We start from the raw sequence: 19,520 nt of genomic DNA, 5'->3' as shown, positions 1-19,520 counted from the left end.
GTGGACGACGGGATGGACTCAACACTAGCATGAAGTCGCCATGGCAACACAGTACAAAATACGTCAGTGAGAAGACGTTCCAATCTCCGTTTGGACTAAACTACGGTGAGCCCATACCATGGACCTGTGATTGGTCGACAACTAAATAGATTTGAATGAGGTTCATTATCATAGTCAACCAGGTGTGTACAGTTAAGTTTGGAATCAAATTGATTATAACAAATGATTGATTATTGATTATAACAAATTCCAGTGGTTTTATCAGTGTAGTTAGTAGGATTTATTTATTTATTAGGATTTTTACATCATGTTTTACACTTTGGTTACATTCATGACAGAACAGGTGGGTACTGGTTACACAAAATTCATCAGTTCAAGTTTTTAATATCAAACACAGTCATGGCCAATTTTGTATCTCCAGTTCACCTCACTTGCCCGTCTTTGGACTGTGGGAGGAAACCGGAGCTCCCGGAGGAAACCCACACAGACAAATAAACTACACAGAAAGGACCCGGACCGCTCCACCTGGGTATCGAAATCCAGGACCTTCTTGCTGTGAGGCGACAGTGCTACCCACTGAGCCACCGTGCTGCCCCAAGCAGGTCAGATTAGCGCCCTGTCCAGGGAGTGTTCCTGCCTCGTGCCCAGTGTTTTAGACTTGACCCACGGCAATCTTCACCAAGATAAAAAAAAAAAAAAAAGATTACCTACCTGGGATTCATGACCAGTCTACGGAAGAAGTACGTCCAGGTGATGTAATCCATCGCATCCTGCTTGGAAGTAATGGTCCCTGCAGCTATTTCTGCGTTCAAGTGATCAGACAGCACACCAAGCAAACTAGAACAGAATAACAGCAGGAATCCAGATTAACTACAGAAATGTGAAACTGAAATGTGTGCCACCCAAAAAAGATTCAAAACTGTACATTTCTGATTATGTAAAAATTACATTAATAAATAAAATCATCATTTGTAATCATTTGGAAGGTGTTCTTTGGTCATTCTGATTTTTTAAAGTAGCTTAGAATAGACCTGCACTACATGGACAAAAGTATTAATCATACACATCATGTTCATCCTGACAAACCACAGTTTGCAGGGCGTGGGTGCCCAGACCTGCCTCTTAATGATAACATGGTGCATGATTTTTACTGCTACTGTTTTCTGTACTGCTGCTATTACCTCTATTGGAGAGATGCCATACAAAATTTCATTGTACCTCTGTATAGTGACAATAAAGATTCTATTCTATTCTATTCATTTCAGCGCCATTTCAAGTGATAAAAGTGAACAATTGTTTCACCTTTTACCGCCACTTTATCCTGGTCAGGGTCACAGTGGGTCCGGTTTCCCCAAAATCACTAGGCATAATGCAGACAAGGTGCCGATATGTCGCAGGGCCTCGACCTTCTCAACCTCCATATATAAAGATATAACCTAACCTGCCCATAGCACCGCTAGGGATTCGAACTCTTGAGCCCAACAGCAGCGCAATCTACCCCTGCAACACCAGAGCACCTTATGTGGATTATGTTTGTTTGATTGTTTTTATAATGCCATGTTATCACATTTGTGATATTCATAGCAGGGATCAGTGTTTTATGCTAGTTTTATTGGTCTGTGGTGCATTATGAAGTGCAAAATACAATAAAAAATGCCCTATGCAGTTCCAAAACATCAAATATAAATAAATTTGTATTTTTTTTATATTGGTGAAACATTTATGAATCACTGCTTTAACAACTATAACAACTCTGTGGAATTTAGATGTGTACCAACACATAGTAAAGTGCTATGCGTAATTTATAATGTGTATATGGCAGTAAAAAACTACAGCTACATTATAATGAATTAAAATTATTTAAATTATAAGCCAAAAGCTATTTTATAACATGTTCTTTAGGTGTATTTCTTTTCATTTGTTTTATTGTATCGCACTGCATAACCTGGAGGTTTAACCAGTAAGACCAGTTCAACCTGTAATTGACTGCAAATGACTAAAAATTTTGATTTTATTTATTAAATGTGATTTTTACACAGTCAGAAATGTGCAGTTTTAAGTTTTGTATCTGGGTGGCATACATTTCTTTTACTTTACTTCTTTTACTCCAACACGCGTTCAGTTTAAATGCTGTACTCACCTGGACTCGACGGGGAACGGCTCATAGAGAAACTTTTTGTAGAAGTCTTTCTTGATGTCATGTACTAGAATGACAGCTTTGCCCTGGTCATCGAACTGAGGTCTCCCTGCCCTCCCCATCATCTGCAGAACATCTACAGAAACAGTGACAGAAGGTGAAACAGATCTGTGTGTAAGCAGTAACCAGTCATACACGAGCGTGAGCAGTTTTTACCTGTGATTGGGTAATCCACATAGCGGTGAGTCTTCCCATCGTAGTACTCTGTACCCTTTACAATCACCAGATGGGCTGGGAAATTTACTCCCCAGGCGAGAGTGCTAGTGGCGATCAGGACCTTTTAGATAAGTAAAAGAATTAGAACAGTTTAAGGGAGACACTGCAAAATTTTCTGTTTGAACAGGATGCATATACCATAGCCAAAAAAACTCCAGGTAAAGACCAGGTTACCTTTACTGGGAATGTCCTAGTTTAGCATTTTAGCAGCTGTACAAATGCTGTCAGCTTTAGAATAAATGGGCACAAATTCAAACAGACATACTTCAAAGTCATATGAAAAGCTTTTTTAAGAGTGGATGTTGTCCTAGCTGAAAAGATCACATAGATGTCACTTTATTTTAATAGCACTGTTTCTACAATGCGCCGTCCAACGAGCTCACGTTCAGGTGTCCAAATACTTTTGGCAATATAGCACAACACTTGAGGAATCTGGATTCTTAATGGATTTAAGCTGAACAGCTTTTTTGATGTTACACTATGTGGACAAAAGTATTAGGACACCCCTTCTAACTTTTGAATTCATGTTTTTTAGCCACATCAATTAAGAAACAGGTGTAAAAAATCAATAATTTATAAGAAATTATGTGCTAACTGTGCAGCAACACTTTAAGGAAGGCCCTTTCCTGTTCCAGCATGTCTGTACCCCTGTGCACAAAGCTCTATAAGGACATGAAGAAAAGCTCAGTTTAAGAAAGCTCCAGTGTCCTGCACAGAGCCCTGACCTCATCCCCACTGAAAAGCTTAGAAATGAACTGGAACACCAACTAAGGCTTTCTTGACCAACACCAGGGCCCAGCAATACAAATGCTGTTTAAACTGAATGAGTACAAATTCACACATACATAAATTAAAGTCATGTGAGAAGCCTTGTCAGAAGAGTGACCGTTGTTATAGCTGAAGAGATCACATCGAGGTCTCTTTATTTTAGTAGCATTTGATTTTTAAATACTTTTGGTCATACAGCATTTGCTATATTACCAGGTTGTGCACTTTTAACACATAAAAGACCAGTTACACATAATAATGCCTGACAAATTGCAAATCCAACACATTTGGCAACACTTTTGTTTGTTTGCTTGCCTAAGGCATCTTTCCACTTGAGCACAACACTTGAGAAATTTGGATTCTTAATGGATGGTCGACTTTACTTGCATTACTAGAATTGTACATGAAGGTGGGGTTCATTTATTTTTATTTATTCATTTATTAGGATTTTAACGTCATGTTTTACACTTTGGTTATATTCATGAAAGAACAGGTAGTTACTGGTTACACAAGACTCCTCAGTTCCAGTCAGTTCATGTCAAATAGAGTCATGGACAATTTTGTATCTACATTTCTGGAGCACCTGGGAGAAACACACACAGACACGGGGAGAACATGCAAAATCCACACAGAAAGGTCCTGGACTGGTCCACTTGGGAATCAAACCAAGGACCTTCTTGCTGTGAGGCGACAATGCTACACACCGAACCACCATGCCACCCTGAAGAGGTAAGGTAAATAATAATAAACAAATGTTACTCAGAATAACATTTGCCCACCAAAAACCAGTTTTGTTTGTTTGTTTGTTTATTAGGATTCATGACAGAAACGGTAGTTACTCATTACACAAGGTTCATCAGTTCACAAGTTTAAATCGAACACAGTCATGGACAATTTAGTGTCTCCAGTTCACCTCACTTGCATGTCTTTGGACTGTGGGAGGAAACCGGAGCACCCGGGGGAAACCCACGTGGACACAGGGAGAACATGCAAACTCCACACAGGAAAAAAAAACCCCGTTCACCTAGAGCAATATTTCCTCCTGCTGTCTTCTTGCTGTGCTAATGATTTAAGTCACATGCTTAAATGGCATCTTACCCAGGGTGGTAAATACCCACCCGCCAAGTGCACAAGGTCACAAACCAAACAAACTACTCTTCCCAGTCTACCTATCAGTTTAACTCTGGGGTTTTAGATTCTAGAGGTTGAATCACCAGTACATCTCCAGCCAAAACTGCACATGTCTGAAAGAAGACCCAGACATCTGTTTCCTTTTTTCACAAAATCATAAAGTTTTTTTTTGGATGGTAGCCGTGATGCTAGCAAACAATTACCTGTGCATCACTTAATCCCCTTGGCAGACAGCTAATAAAAACAAAGTGGCTTCTTGCAGACATCACTGTGGTGTCGTGTCTTGTACCTGAATCTTGCAGTTAACAAACAGCTCTTCCGCGGTCTTTCTGTCTCTCTCATGCAGCCCAGCATGATGCATACCGATCCCAAAGGCCAGCGTCAGCTTCAGGTTTGAATCTCTCACTGTAGCGATGATGTCTGTCATCTACAGCCAAGAAGAAAAAAAGAACAATATTATGTGTTCAGTAAACTACACAACATGTTCCTTAAGTATTACACTACCTAAGCCTCAGATAATAGTAAACGTTATCGGGCACTGCTGTCTACAAGGAAAAGAAATGATAATGTGTTTATAAAGCTAGGAAGAAGCAATAACAACATGGGGGAAAGACGTCTAAATGTGGGAATAGACACATTCAAATAAATATTGTAATGAAAGTAGGGCAGTTGTAGGGCAGTTGTAAGGTACTGGACTAGTAATCAGAAGGTTGCTGGTTCAAGCCTCACCACTGCCAGGTTGCTGCTGTTGGGCCCTTAAACAAGGACCCTTAACCCTCAATTGCTCAAACTGTACACTGTCACACTACTGTAAGTTGTTTTGGATAAAGGCATCTGCTAAATAATGAAAATGTAAAAGTCTGTGTTTTATCACAGTGGCACATATCACAGTTAAAACATTGTCTGTAGGGTACATAAATGGAATAAATAGCAGATGGCATGTCCATGTGTTGAATATTTAAGCACAGTTATTTTTTTGGTGATCAGATAGTAAATTTAGTAAATAAATAGGCACTGCCAACAATGCTGCTCCTGCTAGATGTGATAGGTACCTGGCGTGTTTGCGCTGAAAAAGTCCAGAACTCACTACAGACTTTATCACAGGGCTGACTAATGAAGAACTCCAACTGCTTGTTTATTCGCTAATTACAACTTTTACTCAGTCACTTTCTTAACCGCTTATCCAATCAGGGTCGCGTTGGTGCTGGAGCCTATCCCAGCTTTTCAATGGGCGCAAGGCACACAGTAACACCCTGGATGGCCAGGGACACACACACACTCATTCACCTATACGGCAATTCAGTGTCTTCAATTAACCTGACTGCATGTGTTTGGACTGTGGGAGGAAACCGGAGCTTCCGGAGGAAACCCACGTAGACATGGGGAGAACATGCAAACACCACACAGAAAGGACCCGGACCACCCAGGATCCCCCGCCCTGGGGATTGAACCAAGGACCTTCCTGCTGTGAGGCGTCAGTGCTACCCACCAAGCCACCGTGCCGCCCATTATAACTTCTAGTTTAAATAATTTCTGTGTACGTATGTATGATTTGGGTAAGTCTAATTCATTCAAATGAGTCTTCAGGCCACACAAGGAGGATGGGGGTCCCTGCTGAGTCTGGTTCCTCTCAAGGCTTCTTCTTGTAATATTAAGGATGTTTTTTCTTGCCACTGTCGCCCTCGGCTTGCTTAAAAGGATTGTCGGTCCTGGATTCTGTAAAGTTGCTTTGAGACAATGTCCATTGTAAAAAGTGCTATACAATTAAATTTGACTTGACACTGTACATCAACATTTGCAACAAAATGTCATAAGTAGGTTTGTTTCCTAAAAAAGAATTAGTGAACAAATTTCACATAGAAAATCAGAAAAATGCATAAGACTGTATATAGCCATTTTATCAGCTCCACTTACCATATAGAAGCACTTTGAAGTTCTACAATAACTGACTGAAGTCCATCTGTTTCTCTACATACTTTTTTAGTCGCTATCACCCTGTTGTTAAATGATCAGGACCCCCACAGGACCACCACAGTGCAGGCATTATTTGGGTGGTGGATCATTCTCAGCACTGCAGTGACACTGACATGGTGGTGGTGTGTTAGTGTGTGTTGTGCTGGTATGAGTGGATAAGACACAGCAGTGCTGCTGGAGTTTTTATACACCTCACTGTCACTGCTGGACTGAGAATAGTCACCAACCAAAATATCCAGCCAACAGCGCCCCATGGGCAGCGTCCTGTGACCACTGATGAAGGTCTAGAAGATGACCAACTCAAACAGCAGCAATAGATCAGTGATCGTCTCCGACTTTACATCTACAAGGTGGACCAACTAGGTAGGAGTGTCTAATAGAGTGGACAGTGAGTGGACATGGTATTTAAAAACTCCAGCAGCGCTGCTGTGTCTAATCCACTCATACCAGCACAACACACACTAACACACCACCACCATGTCAGTGTCACTGCAGTGCTGAGAATGATCCACCACCTAAATAATACCTGCTCTGTGGGGATCCTGATCATTGAAGAACAGGGTAAAAGCAGGTTAAAACAGTATGTAGAGAAACAGATGGACTACAGTCAGTAATTATAGAACTACAAAGTGCTTCTATATGGTAAGTGGAGCTGATAAAATGGACAAGTGAGTGTAGAAACAAGAAGGTGGTTTTAATGTTATGGCTGATCAGTGTACGTGTGTATGGTGACTATTCTATTCTATTCTATTCTATTCTATTCTATTCTATTCTATTCTATTCTATATTCTATTCTATTCTATTCTATTCTATTCTATTCTATTCTATTCTATTCTTGTCATTGTCTGAATATTTTGTACAGCCAGGAAGCATTTTTAAGGTAAGGAGTTTCAGGCCAATGTGCAACTTTTACTCGTGTAGCTCTAATGGAACATGGGACATGAAAAAGTTAAGAAAAAGTTAATAAACACCCATTTCTGAACCTTTTTTCGCAGCGTCTGTCCTCAGGGATTTTTTTAAATGCTCCCATTCCCAGTAAATGTGTTCATTCTGTCACCGTGAGATGCCACAGTTAGTTAACCTCTGTAATTATGTTACTGAGCTTGTAACTACAGCGCTCATGCATAATTCATAAAGCTCCCAGTCGGCTGCAGCACAATGTTCCAAAGTACAAGATACACAGCGCCTCGGGCAGCTTTCATACACTGCGTTACAGACTTTAAGCATTAATAAAACACCAGAGATGAACAGTTCTGTGGTGTTTAAAGCGCAGTATCTGCTGAGCTACCAGAGTATGAGTGGAGAATAAAGAACAGACGTAGTGATATAGACGCAGGGATAATGGGTGAGCCGGTAAAGGAAGAGGCAGGAGGACCCCTGCTGGGAGACAGACAGCTCGCGCCAGCGGCCTGTCACTCACACAGCGGGGTAGTTCAGCCCCTATACGGTCCAGTGCAGAGCAGCAGCAGCGGGGAGCAGCATATATCACTGGAACACACACACAACCTGCAGCCACACACACTGCACAACACAATAGTTACAGCCAGCCATCATCCCTCCACCTCACAGCCTTATTTATACATCTATATCACACATGAGTTTATTCAAATACACCAACCTGTCTGTCATTTCTGTATGGCAGCACTGGTGACCACACACTGATATTGTTAGCAAAAACTAAAATCGCACTGCTATCAGATTTAGCTGGTCAGGTACCTAAAGTGTGTTGTCCAATAGACCTACATTTAAAATCAGCATGATGACAAGTTTTCCAAATCATTACTGTTCAACATGTCATATTAGGATTACTCGTTGCTTAGTAAAGAGGATGCAATGATGCATTAAAAGCTAAAGTTGATTAGGACGTTGCTGGTTCAAGCCCAACCAGCACCAAGTTGGCACCGTTGAGCCACAGAGTGGCCCTATTAATCCCAAAGAGCTTGAATTGTAATAGGAAGTGGAAGTCATTTTGGATGAAAGTGTCTGAAAGCAAAAACTGTGTGTATTCATGTATATATTTTACTTTTATGACATTTGGTTACATCAAACTAAATCTACTTAAAATCCTCATGCAAATTTCAGCTTATTTCATTACAGATAGGTTAAAATGACTAGTAGCACTCAAGATGAAGGAGCTTCCTGCAGGTCTCATGGGACAAAATTACGAAACAGCACTTAAATAAAATAAGCTACATAGCAAATGACTTCAACATCCCTGTCAGTACTGTTGGTTAGATTACGTGCATGAAATAACCTGTTGCTGAACAAATAGATCAAATTCAAGACTTTACAATGAGATCTGAGATTATTAACAAAAACGTTGCAGGATGACCTGAAAGCAGCAAGAACAACAGTTACAAAGAAAATAAAAAAAGTGAACTGCAATTAGTAAAAAACTCTATTAGAACACTGTCCTCTAGGGATGTAACAATACACTCTACCCACGATGCGATGTGATTCACGATACTGGGTTCACAATACAATTTTTTCCAGATTTTTTTAAACAAAATGAAATTGAAGACAAATTATGACAAAGTTTCCTTTTATTATTTCTCTTAGAAAAAAAAAAAATCTTTTATTTATCTAAATAATGAATGTCATTTTATTACTACGCAAAACAATGCTGCACATTTCCCTTTTTGTGTAAAAAAAACTGAAATGAAATTTTAAAATAAATCCCACATTAAATAAATAAATGAATAATACAAATAAAGAAAGTATCCCCACATAAATACATTTGGCTGGAAAATTATGAACCTGGCAACCCTGTAGTGACGTCAACCAGGCGAGGTGAATAGCGCCAGTGCCCTCTGCTGTTTAAAGTGAATATCGATTCATTATACATCTAAACCGATTTGAATCATTACACATGTGAATCGATTTTTACTAGGGCTGTCAAACGATTAAAATTTTTAATCGCGATTAATCTCAGAATTTCATATAGTTAATCACGATTAATCACATTAAAAAAAATCTGTGTAAATGTTATAGAAAACAAGGATTTTAAAGTGAAATGTTACAATTAAAATGGTGAACACATTTTATGCTAAATGTACTGATGTTAAAAACTGCTGGGACAAGAGAAAACTGTAAGGGAGTTTTATTCACTCACATACTAGGCAGTAATACTATCCAATGGTTTGATGGACGTTTCTACACGAAGTGAGTGTGTTTTGACCCTTTGGGGCTTCCATAGTTCATGGACAACGTGCTTGACTCAGCTGTCCGGTATTCTTTACCGTAACAGAATAAGTTAATAAAGTGTTCTGCTCCCGACAACTTGTGAATATAGCGTGTATTTATTTCTTTATTATGCAAGTGCAGATGCTACGACGCTCTTTTACATTTTGTTAACAAACCGCAAATGAAAAACGGTGACATGTCCGACATTAAAACGTTTGTTCTACCAGTCAAGTCTCAACATGAACTAGAATTTGCGTTAATGGCACTATTTATCTTAATCGCGTTAACTTCGACAGCCCTAATTTTTACCTGTCTTGTGGTGCATCGTTACAGTGGGGCCAAAAAGTATTTAGTCAGCCACTGATTGTGCAGGTTCTCCTACTTAGAAAGATGAGAGAGGTCTGTAATTTTCATCATAGGTACACTTCAACTATGAGAGACAAAATTAGAAAAAAAAATCCAGGAAATCACATTGTAGGATTTTTAAAGAATTTATTTGTAAATTATCAAGCAAGATTTCTGGCTCTCACAGACCTGTAACTTCTTCTTTAAGAAGCTCTTCTGTCCTCCACTCGTTACCTGTATTAATGGCACCTGTTTGACCTCATTATCTGTATAAAAGACACCTGTCCACAGCTTCAAACAGTCAGACTCCAAACTCAACCATGGCCAAGACCAAAGAGCTGTCGAAGGACACCAGGAAGAAAATTGTAGACCTGCACCAGGCTGGGAAGAGTGAATCTACAATAGGCAAGCAGGTTGGTGTGAATAAATTAACTGTGGGAGCAATTCTAAGAAAATGGAAGACATACAAGACCATTGATAATCTCCCTCGATCTGGGGCCCCACGCAAGATCTCATCCCGTGGGGTCAAAATGATCATGAGAACGGTGAGCAAAAATCCCAGAACTACACGGAGGGAGCTGATGAATGACCTGCAGAGAGCTGGGACCAAAGTAACAAAGGCTACCATCAGTAACACACTACACCGAGAGGGACTCAAATCCTGCAGTGCCAGGCGTGTCCCCCTGCTTAAGCCAGTACATGTCCAGGCCCATCTGAAGTTTACCAGAAAGCATATGGATGATCCAGAAGAGGATTGGGAGAATATCATGTGGTCAGATGAAACCAAAATGGAACTTTTTGGTAAAAACTCAACTCGTCGTGTTTGGAGGAAGAAGAATGCTGAGTTGCATCCCAAGAACACCATACCTGCTGTGAAGCATGGGGGTGGAAACATCATGTTACATACCGTGTTAAGGGAAGAATGAACGGGGCCATGTATCGTGAGATTTTAAGCCAAAACCTCCTTCCATCAGTGAGAGCATTGAAGATGGAACGTGGCTGGGTCTTCCAGCATGACAATGATCCCAAACACACCGCTCGGGCAACGAAGGAGTGGCTCCGTAAAAAGCATTTCAAGGTCCTTGGAGTGGCCTAGCCAGTCTCCAGACCTCAACCCCATAGAAAATTTGTGGAGTCCGTGTTGCCCAGCGACAGCCCCAAAACATCACTGCTCTAGAGGAGATCTGCATGGAGGAATGGGCCAAAATACCAGCTACAGTGTGTGCAAACCTGGTGAAGACTTACAGGAAACGTTTCACCTCTGTCATTGCCAACAAAGGTTATGTTACAAAGTATTGAGTTGAACTTTTGTTATTGACCAAATACTTATTTTCCACCATAATTTACAAATAAATTCTTTAAAAATCCTACAATGTGATTTCCTGGATTTTTTTTCTCATTTTGTCTCTCATAGTTGAAGTGTAGCTATGATGAAAATTACAGACCTCTCTCATCTTTCTAAGTAGGAGAACTTGCACAATCAGTGGCTGACTAAATACCTTTTGGCCCCACTGTACATCCCTACTGTCCTCCGATCAGAAAAAAACAAAAATAGATTTCTTTGTCTTTGTCATGATGTCTTATCTGCCTATGAAATCTTTACCCACACTTGGAACTCCTAAACTAAAAGACAACAAGACTGGTTTAACAAATCAAGCTGTTTTACTCCTGTTTGTGGTAACAGAAAACTTTCATACACACTAAGCTGAAGCAGATCTTGTACACCTGTACACTTTGAGCTATGAATTTGATTCAAAAGAAAGGGGCAAGTGTACCAAAAACAACCAAACATTTAGAAAGTTTAGAAACATGACTGTGCTTTTGTGATATTACTTCACTTTGTTGGTACGTCCTTTAACAGCTTTTTACTATATTACTAACCTTTAACATCCTGGTTTAGCAGCCAAACCAAGACACGTCCGTCTGTGCTTACATGTCCAAATGTAAGCACTAAATTTAGATAGTATTTATTTACACGTAAGATTTACATGTAAGATCAGTGGTTTAAATGAAAAGACGCCTGGGCCTGTAATCAGACTTCATTTAGGTTTTTGTCATCATTCACTGTAATTATAGGGGCAGTAATCACAACAGTTTAGAGAAATGCTATAAAACACAGAATGCTCTAGTTTTTGTTTACAGTGCCAAACTGAATGTCTGCGGCCTGTGAGAGTGTTATGTAATGCGTGTTAACAGACCTATGTGTGTTATGTTTGTAAAACAGGTGCAGATACACTACATAGCTAAAAGTATGTGAACAGTCCTCAGTTATAGTACAATAATTTGCCTAACACAAACGTCGTTTCCAAAAGAGTTAGGGCGTTTTGTAAAATGCAATAAAAAAAAAAAAAGAATCTGTGTTTATTTTTAAATAAAAACACATTCAGAATTTGATGCCTACAACACACTCCAACAGTGTGGGACAGAGGCAAAATAAAAGTAAGAAAACTCATTCACAATAAGCAGGTGAGTTGGGACCATTTACATTTTCAGCATTTAGCAGACGCTTTTATCCAAAGCAACTTACAGTCTAAGCAATTGAGGGTGAAGGGCCTTGCTCAAGGGCCCAACAGTGGCAACCTGACAGTGGTGGGGTTTGAACCAGCAACCTTCTGCTTACTAGTCGAGTACCTTAACCGCTAGGCTATAACTGCCCAACTGCCAAACTGCTTGTTTGTTTGTTTATTAGGATTTTAACATCATGTTTTACACTTTGGTTACATTCATAATAAGTTAATCTATATGATTTTATCTACATATATTGCTATTATTATTATCTGTATATTACCACTATTATACTCATCCATACCTGTATCCGATATATTTAATATCCTATATACATAGTTTATTTTCATACTTACTGTATTTCTGATATTATATTTATATTATATTTCATATTATATTTTATATCTGATAATGTTTTTTATATACAGTATATATACAGTATATACTGTATATAACAATGTATATTAGAAAATATATAACAATGTATATTAGAAAATGTATATTATTGGTGATACTGTCTATAAATAAATATACCCATAACTGATACATTGTATATACTGTATTTATAACTATGACAATATCCTTATTTCTACATTTATTCATATATATTTGTATATATTGTTTATAAGAATAGATACACTACTGCCTCCATTACATGTACCAGATGCACAATTTGCACATACCGTTTTTCTTTTGCATACCATATGTTGTATATATGCATATTGTACATTTGCTACACCCTGTTACTTACTTTATTTGTATTAGTTTCTCTTCTTTGCTTGTTAAACTACTGGTGATTTCCCTCGGGATAAATAAAGTGTCTGTCTGTCTGTCTGTCTGTCTGTCTGTCTGTCTGTCTGTCTGTCTGTCTATCTATCTATCTATCTATCTATCTATCTATCTATCTATCTATCTATCTACTCATTACACAAGCTTCATCAGTTCACAAGGTTATATTGAACACAGTCTTGGACAATTTTGTATCTCCAATTCACCTCACTTGCACGTCTTTTGACTGTGGGAGGAAACCAGAGCACCCGGAGGAAAAATTATCATGACTGGATATAAAAAGTGAATCCACCAAAGAGTCTTCATGAGCAATGATTGGTCATGGCTCACCAACTTCAGGAGAGAACTGCCAATCAGTTCAAACATTTCTCAATGCATTCTCAATAATTTAGTCTTACACCAATTGCTAAGATTTAAATAAATAATATTATATTTATTTTTGCAACTTTCTTGTTCCTGCATGACTGTGCCCCTGTGCTTCACCTGGGAATCAACCCACGACTCTGACCAGAATACATTTACAATCTAGGCATTTAGCAGTTGCCTTTATCCAAAGCAGTATACAGTCTGAGCAAGTGAGGGTTAAATGCCTTTGCTTTAACAGTGGAAACCTGGCAATGGTGGGGCTTGAACCAGCGACTTTCTGATTACTAGTCCAGTACCTTAACCACTAGGCTACATAAAGTGGTTATAAAACAGACAATGAATGAATGACGTATGTGTGTTTGTGTGTGTTCTTTCATAGCATCAGCAGTTAAGTCAGCGTAGTACAAACAGTACATTTACAGTTCTCATCCCCGGAGACTCACTGAACTCTGTACACATATTATTTCTACATACACAAATCAACCATGTGACTTAGAAAACAAGCTTGTTTTTATGATATTAGTGTAAGTGTTAGAGTTTAAATCTTGATAGAGAAGGCGTGTAAATGCATATTAAGCTAATCACATGGCGGAGTTGCTTTCATGTTTTGACTAACAGAAGCTGATTGCTTGTACAGAAGTGCCATTTTTTTCCAATAGGTCTGTAATTGAGCACTATGAAAATATTATCAAACATTTGTACTGTGAAAAAGCTGTTTGCTCACATCTTAAGCAGATCCATAGGTATGCAGGAGAAACGTTCTTGGAGATGACACCGGCTTTTCTAAGCTAATGTGGGTCTGAGCTGACTATATAATCACAGTAAAACCACAGCTTTAAGAAAACACATGGAATTTCAATCAGATCTCGCCTCAGGAGATCAGGCGAGGAGAAATGAGGGGATACTGCGCAAAGCAAGACGTTATGTGGTGAAAAAGTAAAAAGACTGGAGACGTGAAGAGGGTGTGCTTTTACTCTCAGGAGGCTGAAGGACGTCTGTGTCTGGGGTGTTTTTTAGCAAAATGATTTAACAATAGCAGTATTGTGAAAAATGATTTATGGAACACCGTGCACTATTAGACAGTAGGAACAGGATAAAGATCATGTTATCATGTTATAAATGTTCAAAAAAAAAAGAAAGAAAAGAAAGCAGATTGTTCTGACCTCTCTCTCATCCTGGTGCAACCACTGTTTTGGGTCGTCTTCTGTGGCCAGGAAGGCGATCAGGTCGAGTGCGGTGAGACGTGTCTGCCGCCGTGATGATACGAATATCAGGACAGGCTTGGCAGGGGAATGGCTACGGATAGCTACAGAGGACAAACGGTGCATTACGATACAGCATTAACAGTTCAACAAGGTCAAAAACAAATAAAAAATAAAACCTCAATTTACAAGAAGAGACTTTAAAGCTTATATGTCAATATACACCGATCAGCCATAACATTAAAACCACCTCCTTGTTTCTACTCACTGTCCATTTTATCAGCTCCACTTACCATATAGAAACAATTTGTAGTTCTACAATTACTGACTGTAGTCCATCTGTTTCTCTACATGCTTTGTTAGCCTGCTTTCACCCTGTTCTTCAATGGTCAGGACCCCCACAGGACCACCACAGAGCAGGTATTATTTAGGTGGTGGATCATTCTCAGCACTGCAGTGACACTGACATGGTGGTGGTGTGTTAGTGTGTGTTGTGCTGGTATGAGTGGATAAGATACAGCAATGCTAATGGAGTTTTTAAACACCTCGCTGTCACTGCTGGACTCAGAATAGTCCGCCAACAAAAAATATCCAGCCAACAGCACCCCATGGGTAGTGTCCTGTGACCACTGATGAAGGTCTAGAAGATGACCAACTTAAACAGCAGCAATAGATGAGCGATCGTCTCTGACTTTACATCTACAAGGTGGACCAACTAGGTAGAAGTATCTAATACAGAGGACAGTGAGTGGACACGGTATTTAAAAACTCCAGCAGTGCTGCTGTGTCTGACACACTCATACCAGCACAACACACACTTACACAAAACCACCATGTCAGTGTCACTGCAGTGCTGTGAATGATTCACCACCTAAATAATACCTGCTCTGTAGTGGTCCTGTGGGGGTCCTGACCATTGAAGAACAGGGTGAAAGCAGGTTAAAAAAGTATGAAGAGAAACAGATGGACTACAGTCAGTAATTGTAGAACTACAAAGTGCTTCTATATGGTAAGTGGAGCTGATAAAATGGACAGTGAGTGTAGAAACAAGGAGGTGGTTTTTATGTTATTGCTGATCGGTATATAACTTATTTATGTGCTGTGTGTAGTGTTAAATTCTCTGTGTGTGTGTGTGTGGGGGGGGGGGTATTATCGTACCTTGGAAAACTGGTTTATTCATGCTGGCCATACGAGGACAGTAATGCTGCCCAGGAAAACCTTGGATGTGCACCTCCAATGGGACCGGCCGAACTGAGGGTCGGAAATTAAACAATCCCATCTGAGAGAGAGAGAAAGAGAGAGAGAGAGAGATGGAGTGAGCAGCTGGCCATGTGCCTGACAGCGTGGCCCATCTGGGTAATTACAGCTCGTCATTGTCCCCCGTCCCAGAGCCCTGCTTCTCCACAAGTGGCACAGGCCTGACTGCGTGTGTGCACATATTTAAAGGGGCTGGATAATGGATTGGGCAGGTAATGCTGTGACCCAGTCCAAACAGAAGCAGGCAGATTTATGAAGAGCCTTTGCCCCCCTCCTGCCATTAAGTGTCGAACAAGGTTTACATAACCGCTGCTGCCTGCCCTGGTTCGCCCGGAGTCCTGCTACATTTAGTGGGGTGTTCTGAAATGCACACACGAGTGCATGCTTGTCGTAAACGAAGCAAGCTTAAAAAGAAGCAACTTCGAGAGCTGAAGACATTAAGAATAGAGGTAAATTCGCAAGTCACATGGATATACTGGTGGTTATAGAGACCTCACCTGTCCGATGCCCAGCCAGTCTGCCAGGTCGCGTGCATTGGCGAGTGCTGTGGAGAGTCCAACCACTCGCACAGACCTGGAAGTGTGGGATGAGATAAAGTTGGTCCGGGATACAATGACCTCCAGAACAGGCCCTCTGTCCTCCCCTGTATAAAACACATGATTAAGGAGTGTACAGTAAAAACAGTAAAAACAGGGTAATAACGGCACCAGCATCATCAAGATCATTCTTTCAATATCCCAATATGAAAGTAGCTGGAAAGTAGTGATTTGTAAATGATCCTCACTGAGGTATTTAATAATATATATATATATATATATACTATATATGTTTTATTAGTAAATATAAGCTTATTTCTAATTTGATGCTGGCAACACAAAAAAGATGTAAGCAAATAGTTCAGCCATTTAGAAACAGAGTTTGTTAATGCAGAATTTCACTGACTTTAGGGATTTACCATCTACAGTCCATAACATTACTAACAATACATAAAATTCAGTCAAAACAAAATGTACCAAATAAATTCATACCATTACTAAGAAGACAAAGTTCAGTCAGAGGAAAATGTAGCAATTAAATAAATAAATTAAATAAATAAATAAACCTACAGTCCATAAAATTACTAACAATACATAAAGTTCAGTCTGAGCTAAATGTAGCAAATAAGTAAATAAATAAATGAAATAAATAAATAAATAAATGAAATAAAATAAATAAATAAACCAACAGTCCATACCATTACTAAGAATACATGAAGTTCAGTCAGAGCAAAATGTAGCAAATACATTAAAAAAACTCATTAAATAAATAAGTTAATTAAATAAATTAATTAAATAAATAAACCTACAGTCCATAACATTACTAACAATACATGAAGTTTAGTCAAAGCAAAATGTAGCAAATAAATAAATAAATAAAATAAAATAAATAAATAAATAAACCAACAGTCCATTGCATTACTAAGAATACATAAAGTTCAGTCAGAGCAAAATGTAGCTAATAAATGAAAAAAATGAACTAAATAAATAAATGAATTAAATAAATAAATAATTGAATTAAATAAATAAATATAGTCCATAACTTTACTAACAATACATGAAGATCAGTCAAAGCAAAATGTAGCAAATACATAAATAAATGAATTAAATAAATAAATAAATGAATTAAATAAATAAATAAAATAAATTAATGAATTAAATAAATAAATAAATAATTAAATAAATCTACAGTCCATAATATTACTAAGAATACATAAAGTTCAGTCAAAACAAAATGTAGCAAATAAATAAATAAAATAAATAAAAAACAAATGAATTTATTAAATAAATAAATGAATTAATTAATAAATGAATTAAATAAATAAATAAATCTACAGTCCATAACATTACTAACAATACACTAAATATGTGTGTTGATGATGAATTATTTTGTATTAAGTGTGTGTTTACCCAGCAGATGTATTTCATCGATGATGAGGATGGCGACTTTCTGAACGTAGCTGCGGTTCTGCCAGCTGCGACTGACTCCGTCCCACTTCTCCGGAGTGGTGACGATCAGATCGGCCTGGGCTATGGCCCGCATGTCTGGAGTCACATCACCCGTCAGCTCCACCACCCTGCAGACACAAACATGAGGAGAAAATTAATAACGAAATCTAAAAATGTGAAGGTTTGGTCTAAGATCAGGTGTTTTTACTCACTTCCTTCCGAGCTTTTCCTCAATTCTGATTTTCCAGTCTTCAATCCTCTCTCTGACCAGCGCTTTCAGAGGAGCAATGTACACCACCTGTATAACACATAGACATATACAGTCAAATAAATACATACATACAGTGTATCACAAAAGTGAGTACACCCCTCACATTTCTGCAAATATTTCATTATATCTTTTCATGGGACAACACTATAGACATGAAACTTGGATATAACTTAGAGTAGTCAGTGTACAGCTTGTATAGCAGTGTAGATTTACTGTCTTCTGAAAATAACTCAACACACAGCCATTAATGTCTAAATAGCTGGCAACATAAGTGAGTACACCCCACAGTGAACATGTCCAAATTGTGCCTAAATGTGTCGTTGTCCCTCCCTGGTGTCATGTGTCAAGGTCCCAGGTGTAAATGGGGAGCAGGGCTGTTAAATTTGGTGTTTTGGGTACAATTCTCTCATACTGGCCACTGGATATTCAACATGGCACCTCATGGCAAAGAACTCTCTGAGGATGTGAGAAATAGAATTGTTGCTCTCCACAAAGATGGCCTGGGCTATAAGAAGATTGCTAACACCCTGAAACTGAGCTACAGCATGGTGGCCAAGGTCATACAGCGGTTTTCCAGGACAGGTTCCACTCGGAACAGGCTTCGCCAGGGTCGACCAAAGAAGTTGAGTCCACGTGTTCGGCGTCATATCCAGAGGTTGGCTTTAAAAAATAGACACATGAGTGCTGCCAGCATTGCTGCAGAGGTTGAAGACGTGGGAGGTCAGCCTGTCAGTGCTCAGACCATACACCGCACACTGCATCAACTCGGTCTGCATGGTCGTCATCCCAGAAGGAAGCTGACGCACAAGAAAGCCAGCAAACAGTTTGCTGAAAACAAGCAGTCCAAGAACATGGATTACTGGAATGCCCTGTGGTCTGACGAGACCAAGATAAACTTGTTTGGCTCAGATGGTGTCCAGCATGTGTGGCGGCGCCCTGGTGAGAAGTACCAAGACAACTGTATCTTGCCTACAGTCAAGCATGATGGTGGTAGCATCATGGTCTTGGGCTGCATGAGTGTTGCTGGCACTGGGGAGCTGCAGTTCATTGAGGGAAACATGAATTCCAACATGTACTGTGACATTCTGAAACAGAGCATGATCCCCTCCCTTCGAAAACTGGGCCTCATGGCAGTTTTCCAACAGGATAACGACTCCAAACACAACCTCCAAGATGACAACTGCCTTGCTGAGGAAGCTGAAGGTAAAGGTGATGGACTAAACCCAATTGAGCACCTGTGGCGCATCCTCAAGTGGAAGGTGGAGGAGTTCAAGGTGTCTAACATCCACCAGCTCCGTGATGTCATCATGGAGGAGTGGAAGAGGATTCCA

General features: G+C 39.3%; 1 protein-coding gene across 1 annotated transcript in view; it reads right to left on the bottom strand.

Annotated features, from left to right (window-relative positions):
- ascc3 (activating signal cointegrator 1 complex subunit 3) overlaps window positions 1–19,520 on the bottom strand; it is a 283,422-nt gene that overhangs the window by 39,791 nt on the left and 224,111 nt on the right. Inside the window, exons 26-34 of the mRNA XM_062991400.1 lie at window positions 18,131–18,216; window positions 17,880–18,046; window positions 16,431–16,576; window positions 15,835–15,955; window positions 14,638–14,780; window positions 4,602–4,739; window positions 2,354–2,474; window positions 2,141–2,273; window positions 712–837 (exon numbers count right to left, since the gene is read on the bottom strand). Coding sequence (XP_062847470.1) covers window positions 712–837; window positions 2,141–2,273; window positions 2,354–2,474; window positions 4,602–4,739; window positions 14,638–14,780; window positions 15,835–15,955; window positions 16,431–16,576; window positions 17,880–18,046; window positions 18,131–18,216 — 1,181 coding nt within the window. The remainder of the gene's footprint in view (window positions 1–711; window positions 838–2,140; window positions 2,274–2,353; window positions 2,475–4,601; window positions 4,740–14,637; window positions 14,781–15,834; window positions 15,956–16,430; window positions 16,577–17,879; window positions 18,047–18,130; window positions 18,217–19,520) is intronic.

This window comes from Trichomycterus rosablanca, chromosome 3 (assembly GCF_030014385.1).
Source record: "Trichomycterus rosablanca isolate fTriRos1 chromosome 3, fTriRos1.hap1, whole genome shotgun sequence".
NCBI lineage: Eukaryota > Metazoa > Chordata > Actinopteri > Siluriformes > Trichomycteridae > Trichomycterus > Trichomycterus rosablanca.
This window is presented reverse-complemented; position numbering and strand designations above follow the sequence as displayed.